General features: G+C 35.0%; 1 protein-coding gene and 1 non-coding gene across 12 annotated transcripts in view; one reads left to right on the top strand and one right to left on the bottom strand.

The window, feature by feature from the left end:
- The window catches only part of LOC122631075 (neurexin-1), a 289,963-nt gene that overhangs the window by 210,507 nt on the left and 58,030 nt on the right, over positions 1-21,426 (top strand). For all 11 annotated transcript variants that reach the window (XM_043816311.1, XM_043816303.1, XM_043816302.1 and 8 more), the window contains 4 exons: positions 2,354-2,545; positions 3,478-3,624; positions 3,893-4,110; positions 13,497-13,605. In XM_043816311.1, the coding sequence (XP_043672246.1) occupies positions 2,354-2,545; positions 3,478-3,624; positions 3,893-4,110; positions 13,497-13,605 (666 nt within the window). The remainder of the gene's footprint in view (positions 1-2,353; positions 2,546-3,477; positions 3,625-3,892; positions 4,111-13,496; positions 13,606-21,426) is intronic.
- Trnas-cga lies at positions 3,070-3,151 on the bottom strand. Its single transcript has one exon. It is a non-coding gene; the product is annotated as a tRNA-Ser (tRNA).

Consider the following 21,426-nt stretch of genomic DNA (forward strand, 5'->3'; position numbering starts at 1 on the left):
TTCTTGTTTTTTCTTTTTCTTATTTTTTTACACGAATCGTAAATCAATTTTTCCCAGTGTCCTCTGTCAGACACATTGTATTTTATCGCTAAAGCATATCCCCAGCATGCATGTAACACTCGTTTCTTCGACCACGACGAGCTACAGAATGGAATGAAGAACGGAAAGAGATAAAAAGAGAAAGAAGAAAAAGATAGAGATAGAAAGACGAACTAACGGACGAACAGACAGACAGACAGACAGACAGACAGACAGACAGACAGACGAGGTAGAACGTAGAAAGGGCAAAAGAGGCACTCGTAATTCAGAGTTACACGCTCGAGTACACTTATCTGTTGGAGCAACTAGCCAACCGCTCTCGCTCGGCCAGACAGTAGCCAGCACTGAAAAATGACTCTGCGTTGGGAGAGTGCCTAGCTTCGAGGAACGCGATCGATTTCTCGCGAGACTCTTAAAGGTACATACACATAAAGGGTGTCGACGATACTCAAATTCTTTGTTTGTAATAGAACTTTCTCTTTTGTAAATTCTACTCTGTTGAAATGTTTCTATCTCTATCTTTCTCTCTCTCTCTTTCCTTTTTCCTTTTTTTTGCTCTTTTTTCCTTTTAAAGAAATATAAGTACACACACACACACACACACACACACACACACATATATATATAACTTCGCTAATTAAGAGATAGAAGAAGACACAACGACCGAACGGTTGGTCGGTAGATACCTGGGAAACAAATGCCGTTAATAATTTTCCAAACTCGAGAGGCTGGCGAACGAGGACGCGAAGTACATTTCGTGGACTTTCCACGGCTTTATTAAACCTATAAATAAACAGGAAGTTTGGAGTTTCCGGCTGTAGGTCCTTCATCGTAGCTCAACACTAGTCTACGCCTCGAATAATACCTACCGCTCGAACTTTAGCAAGAAGGAATATCGGGTTGTTCAGCTCTCCTCCTCCTCCTCCTCCTCTTCTCCTCCTCATTCTCCTCTTATCCTTCTACTCGTACACACTCGACCTACCACTTCACATCTTACTCCATATTCCTTTAAGTCCTCCTCCTTGACGATCGCCAAGATGTCTCCTCCTTCGCGAGGCCATCGTTGAAAGACGGACCTTCTCTGTAAACGTTGAGCCCATCGTATATGTAACCACCACCCGGATACCTACCAACCAAGTTTCGTGACTTCCCGAGACTTCCGGGTATGTCTTTCATTCGTCAAGCTCGCGTTTCTCTGAATAATACCGGCACGTAAACCCCTACTGACTTGAGAAAGTCGATGGTTCTTCTTCGAACTATCTAACACCCTTGCGCTTGGCACGAATCGAGGGTGCAAACCCGATCGATAAGTTTCCACATCTCTCGACATTCCAAAATTTATTTTACCCATCGACCCTCATCCTTCGATACTATAAACTATCGAGAGCGTGGTCTACTTGCAAAAAGAATTGCTAGATTTTTAATCGCGTTTGCGCATCAAGCGTCGTGTTTACGGAGACCTATTTCTACCCTCTCTCTCTCTCTCTCTCTCTCTCTCTCTCTCTCTCTCTTCATTATTATTTTTATTTCGTCCTCTTACTAACACTCGTTTACTCGAAAAAAGGAAATGAAAGGATAATAAAGAAAAAAGAAAAAAATGTGAAACAATATATAAAACAAGAAGAGTATAAAAAGAAAAAAGAAAACTCAACGACAAGACCGTATTTATTCGAAAGTTGAATTTCTCGTCGAAAGGGGGTAAAAAAGAGACAGAAAATCGACTCCGCCTCTTGAATGTCTCGTTAATTCGACAAACTACGAGCTACTTGATTTGTCTAATAATTCTGAAAATATAACAGAGAAACACGATTTAGGCCAAAAATTCTCAACCTACGCGTATTCAAGCCCTCTCATCGATCGTCGATCGTCGTTGACTTTTAAAATTAAACGAGAGGTAATTTGTTTGGAAATTTCTCAGTTTTTTAAATTTCTCTCTACGAGCAATTCAGTCTCTCTCTCTCTCTCTTTCTCTCTCTTTCTCTTCTACCCTCTTTTCGTTATTCGTTGCGAATTCAACCGGAAGCATATAAGTGCCGTTCGACGAACAAGTTTCATCTGATTTTTTCAAGCGCGAACGCTTTCTTCCTCCCTCTCCTTCCCTCTTTCTTTCCTCTTACCCTTTTTCTTCTTTCCTTTCTTTCTTTCTTTCTTTCTTTCTTTCTTCCCTTCTTTTTTCTTTTTTCTTTCTTTCTTTTTCTTTTTTTTTGGTTTTTTGAACGCGCAGATTCCTCAAAAGAAACGACCACGAAGCACATAACGTTCCTATGAATTTCATAACGACCGATCGAACATCAAGTACGTTTCTTTCGGTCAGGTGATTCAACCCAACTCGATTTGGATGGATTGCTTTACATCGGTGGAGTAGGAGCACCCTTCGCTCCATTGACGGTCCCACCAGTTCTATGGACTGGTACATTGCGACAGGGTTATGTTGGTTGCATGAGAGATCTCGTTATTAATGGTCATCCCGTCGACATCGCTGGATACGCACAGCAACAAGATTCGGGTAAGTAGATTTAAAAGATATCTTTAATATCTACATATTTATAATTCCTTCGAATTAAAATCCTTACGTTTCAATGACGACAACGTATGTTTGATCCTTGTATTGCAAAAATTAATCCTTTTTTTCTTTTTCTATCTATCGAACGATTAACGATTAACGATTAACGATTAACGATTAACGATTAACGATTAACGATTAACGATTAACGATTAACGATTAACGATTAACGATTAACGATTAACGATTAACGATTAACGATTAACGATTAACGATTAACGATTAACGATTAACGATTAACGATTAACGATTAACGATTAACGATTAACGATTAACGATTAACGATTAACGATTAACGATTAACGATTAACGATTAACGATTAACGATTAACGATTAACGATTAAAGTTCGCTCGATGTTTCAAATTTTTCTTTTTAAGTTTTTCTCTTTAAGGGAATAAAAAAATGTATTGTATAAAAAGGAAGAAAGAAAAAAAAAATCGCCATATTCTCTCTCCCCTCTATTTTCGCTGCGGACAGGATTCGAACCTGTGCGGGCATAGCCCATCAGATTTCGAGTCTGACTCCTTAACCACTCGGACACCGCAGCTTGCGAGTTATCGTTACTCTCTTAGTTCTGCTCTCGTACACTTTACATTGATTTCTTTCGTTTTTCTTTTTTTTTTCTTTTCTTTCTTTTCTATCCTTTTTTTTTTTTTTTTTTTTTTTTTTTAATACACTCCTCCCTCGAGTAGAACGAGGACGTCTCTCTACTCGAGCGACCATCTCGTTCAAGTGGTACTCGTCAAAATTAAATTCAACATGGAATATAGGAGCCATTATCTGACTCGAGTGGCCACTATCACAGAAGTCCCGTCGTAGTCTTAGTATGTGATATAGATCGATTTAACGAGGAAATTCACGACGATTTGTTAGGTGCCGTGAGGCCAGCTTGTCATGCGCAACCATCCCTACATTGTTCCTCACAACCCTGTATGCACGGTGGATATTGTCTCGAGGGTTGGAACAGATTCCATTGCGATTGTACCGGAACACCATTTACCGGACCTACTTGTGGAAAGGGTAAGTACCCTCTCCTTTCATCCTATTCATTCGTTAATAGATTTGTTTTATCTTCTCTTCTTTTTTTTCTTTTTTTTTTTTCTAAAAAAAGTCCGAGTTTAGCAACGGAGCGTTGGTTCAACGAAAAAAAAAAAAAACAAGAAAAAGAAAACTTTAATGGCATTATCGTTTGACTCGATTTTCTAAAAAATAGAATATCCATTCGTAGCAAATTAATTCTCCCGAATGATCTATTATTTTTGATTTGATTATTTTTCGTTTCTTTCAGACGCTTCGACTCTACATTTAAACGGGACTCAACAAATGACCGCACTGATGCCGGATGATTCGAGAACCCAAGCCGAAGAAGTCATCGTACGTTTCAAAACTACCAGGCCACGTGGTCTATTGATAGCTACGAGCTTAGAAAATAGCAGTGATCGTTTGCAAATATTCCTCGAAGAGGGCAAAGCTAAAATGCTCATTCATATCGGCGACAGGGAAAAGGTAAGTCTACGAAATTATTTTTAAAATCTTTTTTGAAGTGAGTTATGAATATTTCGAAGGAATATTTCGGATGTCTCTGTGTATGTGTTATTGTTATCGTTGTTCAAATGAACGAGATAAAAATAACTTTAACATTCTTATCGACTGAGTTGATCGAAACAAGTGCATAGCTGTAATGAATAAATACGAAAAAGTTCGCGTACGCATTACGTCGCAAATTAATTAATTCGAGGCAAATTAAGTTTATCAAACCTTTTTTCTAATTAAACAGTTTTTATCTTATTTCACGTTTGTATTACTGTTTGTTCTAAGTTAAATTAAATTTAACGATATCAATACAATATTTTTTGCGGTCGCTATATATATTTAATTATTGATGGGGTTATTGAAGTTCAAAAAAACGAATCGAATTAAAACGTTTGTTCGATATAACATTATTATTTATATAATTTATAATACACATAAAGAGAAAGAGAGAAAGAGAGAAAGAGAGAGAGAGAGAGAGAGAGAGAGAGAGAGAGAGAGAGAGAGAGAGAGAGCCAAACAGATAAACAGACAGACGAATAGATAGATACATCATCAGATAGATAGATAAATAGATAGATAAATAGATAGATAGATAGATCGATAAAAAGAAAGAGAGAGAGTATTAGAGAAATAAAAAAAGAAAAAAGAAGCAAAAAAAAGAAACGAAGTGGTAGTAACGTTCGAAGGAGCATTAACTCGATTTTACGAGAGCATTCCGGTCCACGTCTCTCTTCATAATTTAGGAAGATCTTCGTTGGTAGCTCTTGGACCGTCCCGAGCAAGCTCGAAGAGTTGAAAGCACTCTTAGCGTTGTTAGAAAAGTGCGCCATACTCTTTCTCCTTTTCTCTCTCTCTCTCTCTCTCTCTCTCTCTCAAAAAGAAGAATAAAAAAGAAGCAAAAGAAGAAGAAGAAGAAGAAGAAGAAGAAGAAGAAGAAGAAGAAGAAGAAGAAGAAGAGTAGGTCGCCACACCGTTCGGACGTTAACTTAATACATCAAAGGAGCAAAGTTCTAGTCAGTAAATGGATCTTAGCGGTCCGTCGGCCTCGCATCTTCACCAAAAGCGATATTCTTTCTGGCGGGTAACATCGAACGGATAAAGATTAACGGGAACGTGCTTACGTAAATAGGATTACATTTTTGTCGTCGTCGTCGTCGTCGTCGTCGTCGTTGACAATACAACCACGTCCGTGTTCGTACATTTCATTTTTTTTCCTTTTTTTTTTTTCTTTCCTTTTCTCAAAACTCTATCTCGTTTTACGAACAATTAACAATATTTCTAATCCATCCGAGAGATATCCCGACGATATCTCGAATTTAATTGTTACTTCTCTCGATCACGCTAATTGTTTCTTTTTTTTCCATTCCTTCTTTTTTCTTTTTTTTTTTTTTTTTTTTGTTAACGTTTCGTACCTAATCTATTACTTCATACAAAGATTTCATTGTTGGTTTTTTTTTTCTTTTTTTTTATCTTATCGCAAAGCACCTAAAGGAGAAACTTTTGTAGGCTGTTATTGATTCTAGTTCTAATTTGAGATGATCGATTTATTTCGTTACAATTTTTTACCTATATGATATTAAACGAAACATCTACGCACGTATAGAAAGAAAGAGAAAGAGAAAGAGAGAGAGAGAGAGAGAGAGAAACAAAACTAAAGTATAAATAGTTCATCAATGAAAATCTATCTGTTATATATCTTCGACAGATGTGTCTTCACGTCACGTCGTCGTTACGTGATGACCGATGATAAAATTTCTCTATCGTCTATTCAACAACGTTTACATTCCGCATAATAGATTCTGTTCATTTATAAGAAAGTAATCGAATAAAAAAAGAAAAAAGAAAAATGAAAAAAGAACAAAGAACGAAGAAAGAATAGGAAGAATGTATTAAAGGTCGACCAAAGGAACGTTCATTATCGATCTAGCGAAAATAGCGAGAGACCTAATGTAAGCATGAAATTTTCAACGACTAATTAAGTGGTCGAGATGCGCGCTAATGCATCTCTACAGACCAAATATTCTCTCTCTCTCTCTCTCTCTCTCTCTCTCTCTCTCTCTCTCTTCCTACTAATTACTTGTTCCTATGAAAATCTCTGCATTCACGATTAAATCTCAGTGAACTCTAAAAATAGAATATTCAGGACGAAATAGATTCCACTAAACGTAATCGTGCTTCAACATTTTCAGCAAATTCGCTTCGATATTCCATAAAGTCATTCAATATTTCTATCAATTATTTTTGTTCCTCACTCTTCTCTCGTTATGTAAAAATATTTCATAATACTGATACAAATAGAACGTTTATTAGCTTTATCTCTCTCTCTCTCTCTCTCTCTCTCTCTCTCTCTCTCTCTCTCTCTCTCTCTCTCTCTTTCATTGTCTTTGTTATCGCAATTTACACGCAACATTTTCGTTCTAAGCCGGAAGTAGATTCACGCGTTATAGTTGGCACGCGTGATATCCTACCTTGTCACGCGCATTAATATTCCCTTAAACCTATCGTAGTTGATGGGGGAGGCTCAAAGTTTCCCTCTGGAAGTTTCATCGGATGACTTCGCAAAGCCACTCGCGCACGCCTTTGTAGATTAGTTACACCTGATATTTACTCAAACGTATAGTACTTACCTACCTACCTACGTACGTACGTACGTACGTACGTATATACATACATATATACATACGTACGTATATACGTACAACGATAGAACGTACAAGAACACTCGTTTGACTCGATGCCTTCGCTACGACAACAACCGCGAACTTGCAAACCCTGCTTGCAAATAACGTATCAGAAACAGGTGGCGTTGTTTGATGCAAAACACATGAGTACGAAAATCGTAACTAATGCTATTTTCTACCTAAACTTTGCCCTTAAAATCCGTCGTAACTTTTATCACGGTGTAATTAAAATCTTGATGGAAAAAATGTATTATTATTATTATTATTATTATTATTATTATTATTTTTATTTTTATTTTTTCTTTTACTTTTGTATATAAGTACGCATAGCTTTGAAAGGTCGAAAACAAAAGGTACAAAAAAATTAAAGCGAATGGAAAATGAATCAACGTTACTCGTTTGCGTAGCTCAGCTTCGCTTTTTCGTGATAGACACAACCGAGGTTGGTGTTTCGCATATTAATCGTTAATATTATTTCAAATATTTCTCTAGAGTTTTTATCACTCCTTTCGCAAATACGATTTTACATGTATGTACATATACATATATGTATACATGTACATCAACCTTTCTATTTTTCGTATAGAGAATACAATCATTTTTAAATCGGACATCAAATCCTACAGGAATTATTTCAGATTTCTCTTTGCACGAAATTTCGTTTCTGGGATAAATTTCAAGTCAATCCAACTAGTCATTAGCAAATAGCAAACGGTAGCAAAGTTGACACACCCATAATATACCTATTCATACAAATATACCTACACATATACACACATACACACACGATCACATATATTTAAATTGTAATACGAAAAAACATAAAGATCCTGGATCTCAAAGGATTTTTATATAATCTCAAATAATTTCGTAGAAAATCAATCGTTCGTTAAACTTTCGATAAAGAATTAAAATCGTCCTATCCAAAGCTTGCTGACTTTATTGAATATTACGAAGGATATTATAATAAAAATAATATTCGATTAACAAAACCAAGAACAATATTTCATTGTAAGATAAAACGTAGGTCAAACAAAGATAATCAATATTACGTACGTCCTTGTTGCATTAAAGCATCAAGCAAATATTCTATGAAACTATCGCGATAATCGTGAGAATATTTCCCCGTTCATTGACGAAGTTCAAACTTTAGAAATTGTGGAATATCGATAACACGTAGGTAAGTAACACTGTTCATCAAAGTTCTCAATCTTTCCGACGTTAAACGTCGGAAGACGACGTCTGAGAGAGAAGACCAAACGCGAATCGATGAAGTACCTCTACTCGAAAGCCATTTAACTCTATCTATCTATGTATGTAATACATGTATGTATGTAATGTATGTATCTATGTATGTATGTACGTAGATCAGCAAAGATTCGAAGCTATTTTCAAAGGAAACGTAGAACTTGAGAGGAAGCCGTCGGGCAATGGCGACCAAAATGTCCAAGTAAATTGTCGATAACATTTCGATCTCTCGCTATTCTGCCTATAGGGTCTTCGATAATCCTATGGTATAATAATTGATCCCTTAATGCGCTGCTTTCTATAATTACCCTAAAGGCGAAACGTCCGAGTTTGCTAATCACTTGCAAACTTCAAAATTAGAAACTCTCTTTGTCACTCTATATTCTCTATCTCAGTTTATGCTTTCATCCGTTTCTCCTGATTATTGAAAGATAATCGAAATTCGAACGTTCGTGTTTAATACTAAATTCAATTTTCACCCTTTCAACGTTTGGAGAATCTCGAACTTATATATATATATATATATATATATATATATATATATATATATATATGCATAAGTTTCTTTACGTATAATATGTGTGAATATGTTCTTGTATGCATGTATATATATATATATATATATATATATATATATATATATATGTATGTATGTATATGCACAACAGAGAAACTCAGCCATGAAAAATATTTTTCCGTTAAAACGGTGGACACTTGGCGTGCTAACATACACATACGAACACACATATACGTATAAAAAAAAAAAAAAAATACGTATAAAAAAGAAAAAAAAAAAAAGAAGAAAAAGGAAATAAAACAAAACGAATCTCCATGCGAGCTTCGATCACTATCGCGAATAAAAGCGGGGAAAGGTGAAGGGGATGGAATAAAAAAAAAAGAAATTAAAAAAAAGAAGAATTAAAAAAAATGTGAATGCTCGATGGCGCTTGTTTTATTGCACACCCGTACCACCTTTATTCGTTTTTACGTATACGTACGAATATACGCATATATATATGTGTGTGTGTGTGTGTGTGTGTGTGTGTGTGTGTGTGTATGTGTCTATGGCTCTGAGTTTTAAAAAAGCATACGAGAAACAGGAGAATCGGCGATACTAATTTTCATGTATGAACAATTCCGATAGTCTCTCTTTCGTTCTCTTTCTCTCTCTCGCATACGAGAGTAAGAATTTTTTTTTTCCTTTCTTTTCTTCTTCTTTCTTTTCTCTAAAATTCGCGAAGAAAAGACAATACCTGTATCTATATATTTTATATATATATATATAAAAATATATATATATACATATATACAAGTAGTATGCACGTAGTCTATATGTAGATGACGAGACGATGTTCGAGATGCGGCATAAACGGGCTGCGATTTCCTATTCCCAGGAGAGAAACGGCAATGATATTCAGAAAAGAGAAATCGTAATATCCGCTCGCCCGATAGACTTTCCATGTAATTTCACTCTCGGCATGGAAAAGTGCGCACACGTTTCTTCTATTCTCCATGGTATCTGTGGTTGTGACGGTAGCAACTGCAATGGTAGCGGCAGCAGCAAACACTTTTTTGTGCGACACGTTAGCTATCCGGAGAAAGAGCTATCCTCTTCTTTTTCTTCTTCTTTCTCTTTTTTTTCTCTTTTTCTCTTCTTTTTATTTTCTTCTTCTTCTACCACCATTGAAAATCAACGCTCGATGAAGCTTATAAAAACTGTTTGTTAGATAGATAGGTAGATAGGTAGATATCTATTTACTTATCTACCTGGCCTAGCTAGCGGCAATTTTATTTTCGTTTCTCGCTTCCACACAAAAACTGTTGGATTTATTCAGCACGTAATTCGAACAACGTTAAAGAGAATCCGAAATGAGAGAGAATAATATATAGGTATTACCGCTATCTGCCCGTCGTAATACCCGAGGCAGTCGCGATGTTAAACGAAAATTTAACAAAATCGAAACCAAGCGCGAACGAACGACGTATGAACGTATGCATATACATATATTATATATGTATGTGTGTATGTATATATAGGCGCGCGAAAAATTTCTAATCGAAATGAAACGTGCGAATGAAAAGAAAAAAAAAAAAAAAAAAGAAAAAAACGGATGATCGAAATCGCTCAGAGCTACGTAGAACTTCAAGAACAATCATCGGTTTTATCGCTTTTGTATAATTAACTATAAAAATTAAAAAAAAATTATGTCGGGAATATGGAAATGGTTTTTAATACGGATTTATTTAACAAATTAAAACTTGATCGATCTGTACGAATAAATCACGTTGCGTTTTATTTGAAGGGAAAAGAGAAAGAAAAAAAAAAAAAAAAAAAGAAAAAGAAAGAAAAAAAGAAGTACAGAAAAAAATCATTGTCATTTTACTTTTCTTTATTCTCGTTACTATTTATTTATTCATCCAAAACTTCCTTTCTTCATCGATACGATTTATTTATTTTCAATCAAAATAAATTTCCTACGTTTCATGTTCACCGAACGAAAATCTCTTCGGTTAACAAGTTAATCACCGTTTGTTCGTATCAATCTATCGTGCGAATATCGAAACGTTTGATGAAAAACAATAGAAACGAGAATGGCCTGATAAATTGTTGAACAAAGAGAAGATATTTTATTTGAGTGATATTTTTTCCCGGGTGAAAAAGAAGAAAAAAAAAAAAAAAAGAAGAAAGAAAGAAAAAAAGAGAAAAAAGAAGAAGCGAAAAAAAGTGTCTCTTCCCGTATGACCTCCAAAATGCATCGAGCGAACTTTGAGATCTGTCGAGAGTAACATTTTATGAAAAGTTAACGATGATAATGATTATAACAATAGTAATAATAATAATAATAATAATAATAATAATAATAATAATACCATAATCAACGTTGAAACGCACGTGTTCTACTCGGTAGATTTTCGAAATAGTTTTCTTCGAAAATATTCATCGTACGTAATGTAACGTTTACTCATCCATCGTTCTCTCCAACGGGATAACAGTCATCCTTTATTATTACGTGCATTAAATTCTTTTGACGTAATTTACGTATGAAAACTCTCGACCGATATTTTATGACCGGTCTCATTGGCTTTAACAACATCAACATCGATTGGTAAAGTTAAGGGTAAACAGTAGCCATCGACAAACCATTCACGAACGACCAGACTCATTTGGTTAAACCCTCATAAATTTGGACAACTCGTCACTATCTGTTTGTTCCTGCAACGGCTGTCCGCCTGCCACAACGCCATGGGCTACACGATGCTCATGTATCATCCACCGGCTGACGCACGTTTGTCACCTAACGTCAGCTCTACGTCACTGTTATCGAGCATCCTCTAATGTAAGATGGACGTTTTATTGGCCAAACTGACTGAGATTCGTACATATTTCGGAACAATGTCTTAAACGATGTACTTCATCGAGCTTTAAACTGTTGAATAATAAAAAAGAAATACAGAAGAAGAAGAAGAAGCAGAAAAGACAATTTTTAACTTCGATCCTTAGTCCCGTTGTAATTGCATCCATCGATTAATGAATCACTCTTCTCTAAATAATCTCTCTTAATATTAACGAAGCAAAAACCAGAGTACCTTAATACCCTGTTAACTTGTTAATTAGAGTAAACGAATTATGTATTCGCTCGTTAGAAAAATTTAATTGCATTCCTAATAAAAGGGTAACTGTATTATTTACAAAGATGGTTCCTCATCGCGAAACACTTTATTTATCTATCTTTTGTATCACTTTTCGACATATTGTTTTTATTACGAATGAATTATATTCTTGGAAATTGGCTAATTAAAAACTTTCATCCGAGTTAACAACTTACCGATAGAACGACAATTCTATATTACTTATTAAAATTCGTACAATGTAAAGAAGAAGGTGCATTTAGAAAATTTCTTTTTTAAGAATGAGCGATATCCTCAAAGTTGACTAGTCAACAAATTACTCAGAGGAGTTTAACAGCTCGATTGAAGGACTATCTCTAGTATTTATTTTTATAATATCATCAATATTGTCATCGTTCGATCAAAATTTTTTTCACGAATTTCGATCGTGAATTTCTCTACAGGAGGAGAAATTTCCTCGATATTTAAGCAAAGCGCATCACCCATACCAATTCAATACACATCGAGACGTAGATACGTACATATATATCTCTATATATCTATATACATACATACGTAGAAGGTAGACGCAATGGGCGCATGTAAACGAGGAATATCGGTAAAAATCAGAGAACGGAAATTAAACGTTCGCCGTTCAGCACGCGATAACGCCGCGACCTCCCTTTAATCCGCTACTAGCTCTCTCCGACAAATAATGTAAGCGAGTGACTACGAGCCAACGAATATTCCAACGAATAATACCTATAATCCGAGAATCGTGCGAACGTGTAAAGTGGCCAACCGATAAAAGGACCTGGAAAATATTTAACGACCTCCTTTCATTCTTTAACGACCGATTACTCTCACCACTTCCTTCTTTCTCTTTCTCTCTCTCTCTCTCTCTCTTTCTGTCTCTGTCTCTCTCGTTCTTTCTCTCTTTCTTTCTCTTACGTAGATTTTTAGCTTGTAACGTTATCACCTAACAAGTGTTACGTCGTTATCGATAAACTTGAAGTTTAAACGATTCTAGTTTAACACTGGATTTATCCGAACAGTCAATATGACTTGTATATTTCAAGCGATTTTATAAAAATGTCTACTTACAAATTTTTTTTCCCATGCTTTATCGCAATACGATAAATTTATTACCTTTCTTCGCTATTATTCGTGTAGATAATAATATGACCGGTTTTATGAATTACTTTCTTTCTTTCTTTCTTTCTTCCTTTCTTTCTTTCTTTCTTCCTTTCTTTCTTTCTTCCTCTCTTTTCGTTTTTTTCTTTCTTTCGTTTCATATTTCTTTCTTTCGATTGCATAATGTATCAGAATAATTGTTGATGATTCTAGTATCGATATTACATTTATAAGTCGAATATATTTCGAATTTCGTGATAAAAATATTATAATTATAGATGTTATAAATGTTGTTTGTTTTTCTCTCGTCTTCTTTCTTTCCTTTTTTTTTTTTTTTTTTTCAATTTACGTCGACTCTGATTGACGTAATAATATCAATTAATATTATAGGGAAAAGAAAAAGCGTTATAATAAAAATAAAAAACTATTTACGAAACAATATGTTATAAAGTCAAATGCGTGAAAAGATTTAGAAAAATATAAAATTAATTCAATGAAATACAAATACAAAAATTTTTTCCTCGAATCAGAACATGAATAAATAAATGAATACAAAAAGAAATAATAATCTTCTTATTATTTACATGTGCTATTAAAAAGAATTGCATAAGAATTCATCGAGGGATAATAAAATGATAAATTTCTTATCACTGGTATAACATTTTTTTTCCCTTATATTTTTTTCAGAGTTTGACGGTCGGACAGGGCTTGAATGACGACATGTGGCACGTTTTGAGGTTCTCAAGAAGGGCAAGCTCGTTAAAATTTCAAGTCGACGACGAACCTGCGATGCGTGGTAAGTTTTAAAGGTGGAATATTTCTTTTCTTTTTCTTATCAAATTGCGATTGAAAGTGTAAATTTTAAATGAACGGTAGCGAACTGAGAGAAGGGGGATGATTTGTCGTCACAGTAACAATAGCATAACAAGACATACATATGTATTCACGTGTGAACATTTACACACACATCCACACATACACACACACATATATATATATATGTATATCAACTTGTACACCCTGTTCTGAAACTAATCAACTATTTTATGTCTGGACACGACGTACAATTTGCTTCATTGCGAGATCAAAAAGTCACATTCTCTCTCTCTCTCTCTTTTTCTCAATAGATATGTTGTACATATATGTATATATATAGGTATATGTCAGAGAGAATACATATCAGAAAGCTATTCGATCGTTTATTCGTCAAATCGAATACGTCATTTGCTGGGCGTGTTCCGTATTAGGTCAAAACTGTGAGAAATAACGTGATCGCGTTATATTAGCGATTCTAGAACTGCGAACGATAAGAGGAGTTAGCACGAAACGCGCATTAGTTTACGTAAGTAGGAGCGGCAAGAGGCACGTTTGAATTTTAGCATATTTATTGAAACGACTTTTGGGTCAAGCTGAGTGCAGCTTAGTTTTGTAAAATTTAGATTTTTATTCATGCGAATACATACATACATACATACATATATATATATATATATCGATTTGATGTTCTAAAAAATTTACAACCCATATTATCTATGTACGATGAAATGATTACAAACAAATTTATGCGACAAGAGACAGACACATTTCTCTTTCTTTTTTTTTTTTTTTTTCTTTTTATACACGAAAATAGATATTCAAAAGCCTAAGGAAGAAAAATGATCGCACGACGAAGATTTTCTAAGTGAAATCCATTTGGTCGAGAGCGTCGAACTACGAATATCTCGTTTTCGTTCGCATTAGACCGAAATTACTTTGGCCCTTTTCCCTTCCAATGGTATTCGTTTTGGAACATCCTAGATGACCTCCATCTTCTTCTCCTCTTTCTCATCCTCCTCTTACGATGTTTCTACTCTCTACGCTGTGAGACCGCGCAAGGGAGCAATATCGTATTTCAAAATCCCTATTTAGCATAAATATCCGACAGCCAGCCACTGCGAGCTCGGCAATTCCGACTGGAATTCCTAGACGGTTCTCGAGAAGGTTCCGGATAAACCTCTACAAACACAAGAACGCTTGTATCGTGGTGGCCAGAAAGGTAGACTTGGTTGTGCCCTGTGAAAACTCTGAAACATAAATTCCCGTAACGCGTTCACTAGGGATTTTCTTTTGGGCTAGTTCGAAAGTGGAAGTATCTTCGAATCTTTAAACAAAAATATCCTTAGATTTTTTAGCACGATCACGTTTATTATACCTATATAGTTACCCTATACGAGATATTACTTTTTCTAAATGTCTTTCTAAAAAAAAAAAAAAAAGAAAAAAGAAAAAAGAAATTCTATGCATTCGCTTAGATCACGCGATAACGTAATCTCGTATTTTCTAAACCGAGAAGAAAAAAAATATTAAAACCTTAAAGACGATTAATTAATAATATTCTTTCTTTTTCTTTTTTCTCTGTTAAAGGAGAAGAAAAAAAAAACAAAACAAAAGAATAGAAATCTCGATATAAAAACGCAAAGATTAAATTACCTAACTAAAGTTAAAAATCTTTGTATACGATTAAAATTTCGCGTTAATCTTTGCACGTGACACGTCACGCTTGGTTAATGGTGAAACAACTATCAAGTGACATTTTCAAGCAATTTCGAGAGAACAGGTTGACATGTCCGGAAAACTGTTTACAATCATACTTAAGGGAACTAAACTCACTCCGAATCGAACTTCCTCTTCGTCTCCTCTTTCTTCTCTTTAGAGTTTACTTCTACCTAGTTCGTAGTCCCTTGAAAACTTCAGGAACCAAGAGGAAAACTATAAATTGAGAAATTCTCTGAGAATTTAAAGCGAACCCGAGCGTCGCGACGCGACCGGACGACGAACAGCCGCCACTTCCGGACTGGATAAACGTATATAAAGCCATTTCTTCTTCCGTCTTTCTCTCTTTTTCTCTTCTTCTTTCTTTCCTCTCTTTCTCTCTCTCTCTCTCTCTCTCTCTCTCTCTCTCTCATATTCTTTCTCCTATCTCTCAGTTAAAATAAAGTATGCAGTAACCGGAAAGAAAAAGGTGCGAGAGAAAGAACGATAAAACCATGGAGAAAACCGAGAGAAAACACTGGCCGGAAGGAAACCAGGTCAAACTCGGCTTCGAGTCCTCGAGATCTGGCCGAACATTCAAATGTTTCTTCCTCTCTTTGATAGCATAACGCTGTCAAACGTTTCGATAAACTTTTTCTTCTTCTTTTTTTTCTTTTTCTTTTTTTTTTTCTTTTCTTTTTTTTTTTTTTAACGCGGTTCGTTCGTTTCGAAAAGATAAAAGAAGAAGGTTAAATAAAAAATAAAAGTTTGTTTTATTAATTCAACGTGAACATTTTCGTTGGTATAATTTGTGAAATTATTCTTCGTTCGCACACACATATATATGTATATATATATATGTGTGTGTGTGTGTGTAGATTTGTTTCTAAGTATTATTATCGGCAATTATAACTCGTTACGTCTTTATTGTTTAATAGAATGTAATTTATAGATCTACTTTTTCATATCATTTAATTTCATTTAAACTGAAATCGATTGCAAAATTTATCTAGGTAATTAGCGTGAAGTACTTCGTTTAAACAAATCAATGGTAATCGTTTACCAAATATGATGATAATTCGAACGGTAAATATTTAATTATAAAATTTATTTTGCCGTGGAGAATTTATTCGAAATAAACTCGTCATTTCTTCACTCAAGGGATTCATTTTAAACGGATACATTTCTCATTCGTCGTATTTACCTAATCGTAATTTACTTATTCATTCGGTATTATTACTCAAACAAATTTCTTTTCGGTATTCGACATTGAGAGAAGAAAATAATATATTCAAGGTACAGATGTGTGCGCCCGCGCGTGCGTTTGCATTTGCGTACGTGTGAATATTCGAAGGTATCCGAAGGAAAGATCGTTGAAACGTGATGTTGCCTTCGTGATTCGAATAAAAATGTTTTCAATCATCCGATAATACGAAGCTACGAGAGAAAGATAATCGAAAGAAAATAGAATATGCATAGATAAATAGATAAGGATATAAGACAAGATAGGAAAAGATAATGGCATCAAACTGTTAGTAAAGAATAACGACCTGTCTTATATAAAAAAAAAATTCTAGTAGATTGTGTTAAGCGTATAACAAAAAGAAAAAAAAAAAAAAATGAAAAAAGCAAAAAGATCTGTAGGTATAAACGTACGCGTATAATAAATGATTCGACATATCTATAAATTCGAACATTTACGAAGATAAAGAGGAGTCATGTACGCGAGTGGTCACCCTCCTCGTAGAGTGAATTCATTCTTCCGATAATCAATTTCCATATCGAAATTGATCCTTCCGTAATTTTACCGTACCGGATCATTTGGTTTACCAAGATTTATGCTAGCTCGAATATGTAATAGTATCTAGCAGCTTATAACGTCGAAGAACAATCTTAGTCTTGGAGAATAATTTTCCGACTAGATTGTCCTCTCTCTCTCTCTCTCTCTCTCTTTCTCTCTCCGTCTCTCTTTCTCTCTTATCCTTTCTTATCGAGAAGGCATCTTTTCTGTGTTCCGTTAAAAAAGTTTTCGTTTCAAAAAGACCCTTGCTTTTCTTGATCCACCATTTTTTACGCTTCTCCCAAGAAAGATTATAATCTCCATTCTCTCTCTCTCTCTCTCTCTCTCTCTCTCTCTCTCTCTCTCTCTCTCTCTCTCTCTCTCTCTCTCTTCCTATTTCTTTCTCTCCTCTCTTTGCTCATTCGCTGCTGGCAAAGTCTTCGTTAAAGTTTTCCCACGTTATTAAAGCGACACGATTTTCCAGCACGTTCCTGTTTCTACCAAGATAAGAGAATTTGCGGAAGGAACGGGACCGAATGAAATCGTTAAAAGTCACGGTTAAAGAACGTAAGTGGCATTAAATTTATGATGAAAAAATATCGAGAACCTTCGGAAAAGCCGAGCCGAGAACCGGCTCGTTATATCACTACCACCACTATTACTATTTCTTCCTCTTCTTCTTCTTCTTCTCCTTCTTTTTCTTCTTCTTCGAAAAACTTTTCCGTGTTCCATTTCCTTACTGTAAATCGCGAGTCCGCGAACGAACCGCGGACTTGAGAGAGACTCGATTCTTTCAACATCCATTCCTTTACTCCTTCTTCTTCCCTTTTTCTCCCTTTTTCCTTCTCCTATTACCTACCACGAATTTGAATAATTGAGGAAAATCGTCGAGAAACTTTAGCGAGATATATCGAAACGACGTTATACGTACGTACGTACGTATATATGTATATATTATATGTATGTAAGCAGGTATGTAAGTAGATTTGTAAGTATATATATATATGTACGTATGTATATATGTAAACGACCCAATATCAAGGAGAATCGTTCGCGGTACCTCGTTACTTATACTTATCCTAGCGAAATTAAACATTTCCTCGTGTAATTTTTCATACAACTTTTTTATTCCACCAAGGTTCTCTCGAGAGAAATATACGAGGTCCCAAGAACGACATAGCTTAGTCTCTGATGGAGGTAAATAATCCTTGATCCTTCTCTATACATATCTTATGTATACATAATATCCTCTCTTACAAAGGCTTCATCTTCTAACGTAATCTTTAAATCAAAAGTATCCTTCTCAATTTATCATCGAACATCGGAATCGTATTAGTAGTTAAGAAAAAAAAAAAGAAATTATATCACAAAAAACAAATATATTCGAATACTGTGTTTCTCGCGCTCGTAATATATTTCTTTCTTTCTTTCTTTGTTTTTTTTTTTATTTTGTTTTTATTTTTGTTATATATAAAATCTTGGAAATCAAACGTACGAGTCATAATTAGCTGCGTACACGGAATCACATTTTTATTGAAAATAAAACATCAACGCGGTCGCGAAGTTTCTATCGTGTCCAACTGAAATGCACGGTGATGTCCCATATTCGTGTTTATTTGTATAAATTAGTGGTTCTCAATTAATATAACACGTAATACATATGTTTGACATATACGATCTTAATCAATCATATCTAAATCATGCAGATTATTAATAATTTCTTCATTTGCCATCGAATTGCCCTATTTCCGACAATTTCGATTATCGAAAGAGTTTGAGAATCACTGAGTTTGCGGATAATATTAACAAACATGTAAAAAATGAAAGGTCGCGGTATACTATCTGGACCAAACGTTATTAGATATTGCTTTTTACTCCTACATGCATACATATGTATATACATGCATGCATCCATGCATACATACACGTAATCTACGCTCATACATATATACATACGTACGTAAATACATACATATGTAAATATCACATATCGCTAAGAATTTAAACTTTGATTCGGGACAATAATAATTTTTTTATCGATATCATGTCGCCAAAAAGCGAGATACGCGTAGACGATGATAGTGTATCGACGTAGTGGAACAGTGACGCGCGAGCGATCCTGGAAAATCTTCAATTAGCATTCATAAGGTCATCTCGATTCGAAGCATCGTCCGACGAATGCAAATCGCTCGACCAATTCACCCAGTGCCTCTCTCTTCGTCTCTCTTCCGCCCCCTCCTCCTTCTCTAACACTCTTCCCCGAACCCCTTCCCTGTCCCCGGAGTACATTTCGAATTTGCAATTGCATTCCTCTGTCCTCCTCTTTCATCCTCCTCGTCCTAGCTCATCTACCTCTAACCCTCCCATCCCTCATCACCCCTTTTGAAAATTAGTAATTTATCCGTCCGTCAAACTCGTTCATCCTAAAGAAAATTCGCCATATTTCAAAAGAAAAAATAGATGTATATAGGGGAAAGAAATTTATGAGGATTCGTTCATTCGATTTAATTATTATCTCTGACAAATTTTTATTTATCAATGTCGCCATTTTAATTTACGATTTAGCGCGCAACCCATCGATCGGATTTTACAGATATTCACGAAATGAGAACGATATGAGGGAATCTATGTGTGTGTGCGAGTAAACGCCAGCGCGCCTGTTCCGAGTTGCGATATTGTTAATAAAATCTGTAATAATGAATAAAGTTTTAATCTTTTTTACGGTAGCTTAAAATCCGTAATCCAGGAATCCTTTGTTGGTTGGAAACGATCGTATTAAAAATGACACAATCGCTTAGTTAGATACGTCGCGTTCGTTGTTTCCGAACGACGAAGAACGACGGAAGAACGTTATAAAGGAATTCGATTTAAAGATGGAAATACGTAATTGGTAGATCCTTTTTTCTTCTTTTCTTTTTTTAATTCGCTTCGTGCTTCACATCGATACGACGCACACCGACATATTTTCTCTTCGTTTCTCTATCTCTTTTTTTTTTTTAGCTTTCTTTCTCTTTCATTTAAAGCCTGATAGAGTTTTTTAGTAGGTAATATTTTATAGCAAATTAATCCGAATACTTTTTGTCGAATCATAAATTGCAATCATGAATTTTATTTGGATTGAAGAAAAAAATAGTAGGAATTAATGAGAAATTACAATGACATAGAGATATTAAGGTTATTGGATTGATAATAATCAGAAAAGTAATTACTTATCAGTTAGTATATATATATATATATATATATATATATATATATATATCGTAAGTAGTGTACTTTATTATATTATAAGCTCTAATATTTACAGTATTTGTATTACGATGTGTTCTTATAATTAGTACACAATATTTATGCTATAAGTTCGACATTATATATAATTTTTGGATTTTAAAGGCGTAACACAAAATTGAGTTAGCCAGAGTTAAGAATTAGGTCTCGAAATCTCGAAACATCTCGAAAACCAAGTTCCATCCACGAAACTTTTCCAATTTGTTCGAACGACCGAACGGCGCGTAAGAGAAATAAAAGAAAACAAAAAAGAAAAAGAAGAGAAAGAACACACAAAAAACGAAACGGAAAAAAAGGAACAAAAACGCATATATATATATAAAATATATATATATATATATATATATATAAAACTACGAAAGGAAAAATAAAAAGGAAGGAAAGAAAAAAGAAAAAGAGAAAAGAAAAAGAAGAAAAAAATATCGAGTCGATGGTATACGTAGTACAAGTTCTCGCTAGAAAGGTTTCGAAGGTCCTATTTATTTATTTATTTCTTTTTCTTTAAATTCTTTCTCTTTTCCTCGAAGAAAACGGCTCGAGAAAACGACTCGAATCGCATATCGATTTGTACGGGCACCATAAGACGCGCGTTCGTGAATCGATACGATGCAAATGTAGTTCTTACAAGGGGATGACTTCTTTGAATGCACTTCGCGCTGCGTCCCTTGCAACTCTTTCTCGGTATAGATCCTACTAAGGAAAAAGAAGCTATGGAATTGCGGTCGTTATTCCGCAACGGAATCGACATGCAACACGATGCGCATCAAGATGCACTCGAGACACTGCTGAAATTCGTCAGCTGCAAAATCGTTTCTTACGAGGAACGAAACGAACAAATTCTTCTTTTTACGATTTCGCGCCGCTTATCTACTTTCTCTCTTTCTTTTTTCTTTCTCTCTCTCTCTCTCTCTCTCTCTCTTTTTGACTGACTTTTGACCTCGTTCCACGCGTGTAACTTTTCCTCGACGAACCAACGCCATTCTAGCACGATCTACCTTTTCTTTCTCTTTTCCTTCCTTTCTTATCCAACCCTTCCTGCTC

Source organism: Vespula pensylvanica, chromosome 8 (assembly GCF_014466175.1).
Source record: "Vespula pensylvanica isolate Volc-1 chromosome 8, ASM1446617v1, whole genome shotgun sequence".
NCBI classification, from domain to species: Eukaryota; Metazoa; Arthropoda; class Insecta; order Hymenoptera; family Vespidae; genus Vespula; species Vespula pensylvanica.